At 38.5% G+C, this 5,928-nt stretch overlaps 1 protein-coding gene across 1 annotated transcript; it reads left to right on the top strand.

Moving 5' to 3' along the window:
- The first annotated feature begins 31 nt into the window (after positions 1-31).
- On the top strand, positions 32-3,910 carry LOC103523304. The gene is made up of 2 exons (XM_008488361.3): positions 32-1,115; positions 2,828-3,910. The coding sequence occupies exons 1-2, from the start codon at positions 256-258 to the stop codon at positions 2,838-2,840; spliced, it is 873 nt and encodes a 290-aa protein (XP_008486583.1). The 5' UTR covers positions 32-255; the 3' UTR covers positions 2,841-3,910.
- Positions 3,911-5,928: the final 2,018 nt, after the last annotated feature.

Below are 5,928 nucleotides of genomic sequence, written 5' to 3'. Positions count from 1 at the left end.
TTTTTTAGTCAAACTTTCAATGTCAAGCCCAGTCATTCTGAAACGTCGTAAAAATTCCGCCCAAGTCAGCCCAGTCAAAAGTCCATCGTGAAAACTAGTCATTCACAAGAGCAATGTCTGAGACAAAGCCGGTAAAAACCTATAACACGTCATTACCAAAGTTAAATCTCACTGCCTCCAACCTCCAGGTAGAATGGAACTCATGGGTATTGCAGTACAAAATTTTCCTGAGAGCCACAAATCTCGAGTCTGAAGATGACAAAAGGAAAGTTTCCTTGTTGTTACTTGTTACATCACATGGGTGGTGAAGTGTTAGATATTTTCAAATCTTTTAATCTTGACCTAGACCAAGTCACCCATGAGGCCCTCTTGAAGAAGTTCAGTGACTATTTCAGTCCGAAAAAGAATATCACAATGGAAAGAAATCGATTCTTCACCAAGAGGCAGAGCCCAGACCAAAACATAATGGAATTTGTTACGGAACTGAGAAATCTTGCCAAATCTTGCGAGTTCCCTGAAACCGATTCCATTGTCAGAGACATATTCATTTGCAATATGAGGAATGACTACAACTATGTCAAACAGAAATTACTGGAAGATGGAAATCTTACTCTTGAGAAAGCATTGGAAGTTGCCACAAGTCTAGTAGCTAGTCGAGAGCATGTCTCAATTTTGGAAACTGACAGTAATGAAATCAACAAGATATATCACCAGTCAAGAAATTTTAATCGAGGGAGATCATCTAGTCAAGATCACAGGAGTCAAGGTCATCAAAGGTCAGTCAGTCGTCAGTCAAATAAAAATGGTCAGTCAAGTCAAACTTCAAGTCAGTTGACTACATCATGTCAAAAGTGTGGACAAATTCACCGAGTCAGATGTCCAGCGTGGGGAAAAACTTGTGCTAAATGTGGAAGAAGAAATCATTTTGCAAAAATGTGCAAAATCATGTCAGTCAAAAACATTGGTGAACATTATGTCAATGAGGAACTACCAATTCAAGAATTTCATGTGGGAAGCATCCAGTCAGCTAACTCATGGGATATTGAAATGGAGATCAATGGTCAAGTCACGTCAGCCCAAGTGGATACTGGCAGTCAAGTTAACATCATATCAAGGTACATGTATTCAGTCTTAAATCTTAATTTAAAAAATATTTTGCCTTGTAATAATGTTAGACTAACCTCATATAGTCAAAATAGGATACCAGTCATGGGTACAGCCTTAATAAAGTGCAAAATTTTGTCTAGTCAAATAAATGTCACACAGTCTATAGAGTTCTTTGTTACAAGTATTGATCAAAAAACAATCTTAGGTCTGAATACTTGTGAAAAGTTAGGTCTTATCAAAAGAAATTTTCTTGTCAATAATTCTAATGATAATGACTATAGTCAACTACTAGAAAAATATGACCATTTGTTTGAAGGAATTGGCCTTTTGCCAGGTTTGTACTCCATTCCATTTGATAAGTCAGCACCAAAGCACATTGACCCACCTAGGAAATGTCCTTTTAGAATAAAAGCCAAAGTCAAAAAAGAATTAGATTCCATGCTTGAACAAGGTATTCTGTCCAAAGTCAATGAGCCTTGTGACTATATTAGTTCAATAACATGTCCTGAGAAGGATGATGGTTCTTTACGTGTCTGTTTAGATCCACGGTTCATAAATAAATATGTAATCAGATCAAAGCTTAGCATACCTACCTTGGATTCACTTATCTCAGAAGTCAGTGGTTCTCAAATATTTTCTGTGTTGGATTTGAAGTCAGGATTCTGGTCTTTGAAACTTGATCCAGAAAGCTCTAAGCTTACAAGTTTCAATACTGAATTTGGAGTATTTTCCTTTAATCGTATGCCTTTTGGAATTTGTGTCGCAAGTGAAGTATTTCAACATGCACTTCAGCATCTATTAAGAGATATTCCCAACATTCAGATTTACATTGATGATATCCTAATTTTTGCCAAAGACAAAGTCCAACATGATGAAATCTTGACCAAAATTTTTGAAAAAGCCTCTGAAATTGGTCTCAAGTTTAATAAAAAGAAACTACAACTGGGGAAGTCAAGTGTTAAGTTCATGGGACATATTATCAGTAAAGATGGTGTGTTACCACAAGACTCCAAGATAAAGGCTATAGAAAACATGCAAGCTCCAACAAATGTCAAAGAATTACAAAGATTTTTGGGTGTTGTCAATTATCTAGGCAAATTTATGAAAAATTTAAGTCAATTAACAGTCAGTCTAAGGTCTTCTCTTAAGAAAAATACATCTTGGTCATGGACACCCAATCATCAAGCTGAATTTGAAAATCTTAAAAAGATTATCTCTTCAGTCCCAGTCTTAACCTATTTTGACCCTAATAAGCCATTAACTCTCTCTGTAGATTCTTCTTGTAGTTCAATGGGAGCTGTGCTCATGCATGGACAAAATCCAATAGCGTATGCATCCAAAAGTCTATCAGACTGTCAGCAACGCTATAGTCAAATTGAAAAGGAATTATTAGCCATTGTCTTTGGTTGTGTCAAATATCATTCCTATATTTATGGTCAGTCAGTGACTGTGCATACAGATCACAAGCCACTAATTTCAATTTTTAAAAAGTCTTTGTCGGATGTTCCATGTAGACTACAGAGAATGATGTTAAAATTACAGGGTTATGATTTAAATGTTATTCATGTGCCAGGCAAACACATGTATATAGCAGATACTCTTAGTCGAGCAAATATTAAAAATAATAATGAGTCTGAAGAAATTGATGAAGTTTTTAAAAAATTAGATAAAAATCTTAGAATTCATGGCAATTCTCTAATTCATTCGATTAATGTTTCAGACAACAAACTTGAACAAATCAAAGTGAAGACAGACAATGATCCCCAGCTGTCAAGAGTCAAGTGCTGCGTGTTGGATGGATGGCCGCCGAAGAACAAAGTGGACGATGACTTGAGACAATTCTACAGTTTCAAAGATGATCTGCACTTAGTTGATGGCATTCTATTCAAAAAGAGGAGCATCCTAATTCCTGCTAGTCTTCGGAAGGAAATGCTTCAACGTATGCACACGGGTCACTTGGGGATTCAGAAAACCAAACAACTTGTCAGAGGAGTAATTTATTGGCCAGGTATGAATGAAGATATTAGTCACATGATAGATTCCTGCCCAGTCTGTCTAAAATTCAGGAAATCTAATCAAAAGCAGCCATTACTACCTCATACCATTCCCAGTCTTCCATGGCAAAAACTTGGAATGGATTTGTTTCACTTTGAGTCAAAAAACTATCTAATCATGGTGGATTACTATTCCCAATATTTTGAGATCTGTTGTGTCAATTCATATAATGCCCAGACTATAATCACTCAGTGCAAAAGTGTATGGAGTCGACATGGTATTCCATGCCAAATTGTTTCTGATGGTGGTCCTCCGTTCAACTCGCAGGACTTTGCACGATTCTGTCAGTCATGGGACATTGAACATGTCAAAACTTCACCTCACTATAGTAAATCCAATGGTTTAGTAGAACGTACAATTCAGTCAGTAAAAAATATCATGAAAAAATGTAAAGAGTCAAATTCAGATGTTTATCTTGGTTTATTGCAATTTAGAAATGCTCCAAAAGCTGAAGGTATTGAGTCTCCAGCAAAATTGCTAATGTCTAGACAGTTAAGGTCTAATATTCCAACATCTGAATCGACTCTCAAACCTAGTCCTATAAACATAGAAAATGAAAAACAAAAAATGTACAAGAAACAAAGTAAAATGAAATTTCATTATGATAAGAAGGCAAAATTTTTACCTAAAGTCTACATAGGAGAAAAAGTATTGTTTAAATTGAATCCTAAGTCTCATTGGACTCCTGCTATAATTACTGAGGAAGTGATTCCAATGAGAAGTTACAGGGTTCAATCCCCTGAGGGTGTAACTTATCAACGTAACAGGGAACATATTTTAAAGAGTTCAAATTCATGTGAAAGTCCTAGTCCATCTCCTGAGAAAACCCCTAGTTCTAAAGGTTCAAATAAACCTACTCGAATAAGGTTTCAAGAAGATACTTCTGATACAAATTAATGTGCCTAATACACGTCCTGTGTCCTCTTTAAGGCCCAGGTCTATTCTTAAAGTTCCTGCTAGGAACATAACACAGCTGATGTTGGATTTCACCAATATTTATTCAGTCCTTAAAACTCCTGTTAAGCTAACAGCCTGTTAAGTTCCATTTAATTTGTACTGGCTTAACAGGGCTGTTAAGCAAACGGGCTGTTTGAGGCTGGAAAGAAGTTTGGTGAAAACCACCGTGAGATTTTTAACAATGACGGAGGTTTTACCCACCAACCAACCTCAGTGGTGCAGTTGTTAGCGTAGTGGACTTCGGACCTGGAGGTTGGTGGTTCGAGTCCAAGTCAAGACATATACTTTAGCGTAGTGCATTAAGCAGGGAACGACATTTGTGACAAGCATTTATGCTCAACACAATTAAAATTCCTAGGTTTTACCCACCATTTGGCGACAAGTTGCCGGCTTACTCACATTAACCTCACCCAGCCTGAGTGGGACCGGGAAAATCCAGCAGCACGCTATTGCCCAGATGATCACCCATCCGGATACTAACCACGCGCATCGTTGTTCAACTTCAGTGATCCCTTGAGATCTATTGCTTTCAACGTGCTATTGCCAATAGCCTCTTTGTTATTTGTTTCAGTATCCAGTGTGCTAACTTCCGTCTCGCTGGAGGACGTAAAACTGAGACAAAACCAGCCCTGTCAAGCCACAGACAATAACACTGGCTCTTTTGAGGGTACCTGAATGGGACTATGGTCAAGTCCGTCTCAGGAAGTAGGGTACAACGACATAATTATGTACCTGAATATCCCTCATCAGACCCCTACGATTTAGGGGCCCTGAACTAGCTCTCTGGCCTCGATGACACCTCTTGGTATCCTCTTAATGGGATAGTATATGAACTCACAGCTTTTCTCCAGAATAAACCTGAGTATGCGGACTCTTTAGAGGTGCTGCAGGTAAATTTTGGAGAAACTGGGGAGGTTGAAATATACCAGTGAGGGTACTTCTAGGTTACATCAAGGCCTTGGGATAACAGACCTATCAAACCCCTCATTAGACCCCTTCAGTTCGGGGGCCCCAAGTAGCTCTCTGGCCTAGGCACCTCTTGGTATCCTCTTAATGGGATAGTAGATGAACTCACAGATTTTCTCTGGAATAAACCTGAGTGTGCAGACTCTTTAGAGGTGCTACAGGTGAATTTTAGAGAAACTGGGGAGGTTGAAATATACCAATGAGGGTACTTCTAGGTTCCATCAAGGCCAGGGTATAGCAGCTTGGGCAGGGGAAAAAATACTGGTCACAATAGATCTACAGAGGTCGCAGTGTTAATTGCATACTCTCTTGGGAGAGGAGCAACCAGTCCCATAATAAATAAAATAAAATTCTTTCACCTTGGATAAGGTTATTTCTGATGTCATGAGGAGAACGGTTGAAGCGTGCCGGAAAGCGCGCGAACGTCAAGAGCTATAGGACGAAGCTCTGCGCGTGCCGGGACATGCGAAACATGCCTTTCTTTCACCTTTCACCAGGCTTTTTGGTTTTCTGGACAAAATTTGCACCACCACATTCGTGTTCCTGGTAAAAAGATCTTTAATTTGATATATAGGTCGACCAGGTTTGGATAAGTCCTTCTATGGGAACGCCAGCTTGGGACTAGAGATTCGCTACTAATGACTGGGAAGTTCTAGAACTTTTCACCAATGACACTCCTGGCGTATAAAATTGAATCAGACTATCTCCACTAATAACATTACTTGAATATCAATAACATACAGACAGTATGTGGTGCTGTAGGTGTAGATATCTCCACCAATAAGTACCTAGGTACCAACGAAATTTGTACGTATAATTGACTGGATTCCATTTGGTGCTTTT

Source organism: Diaphorina citri, unplaced genomic scaffold (assembly GCF_000475195.1).
Source record: "Diaphorina citri unplaced genomic scaffold, Diaci psyllid genome assembly version 1.1 scaffold19161, whole genome shotgun sequence".
Taxonomy (NCBI): Eukaryota; Metazoa; Arthropoda; class Insecta; order Hemiptera; family Psyllidae; genus Diaphorina; species Diaphorina citri.
Note: the sequence above shows the minus strand (reverse complement) of the source record. Positions and strands in the feature narration are given on the sequence as shown.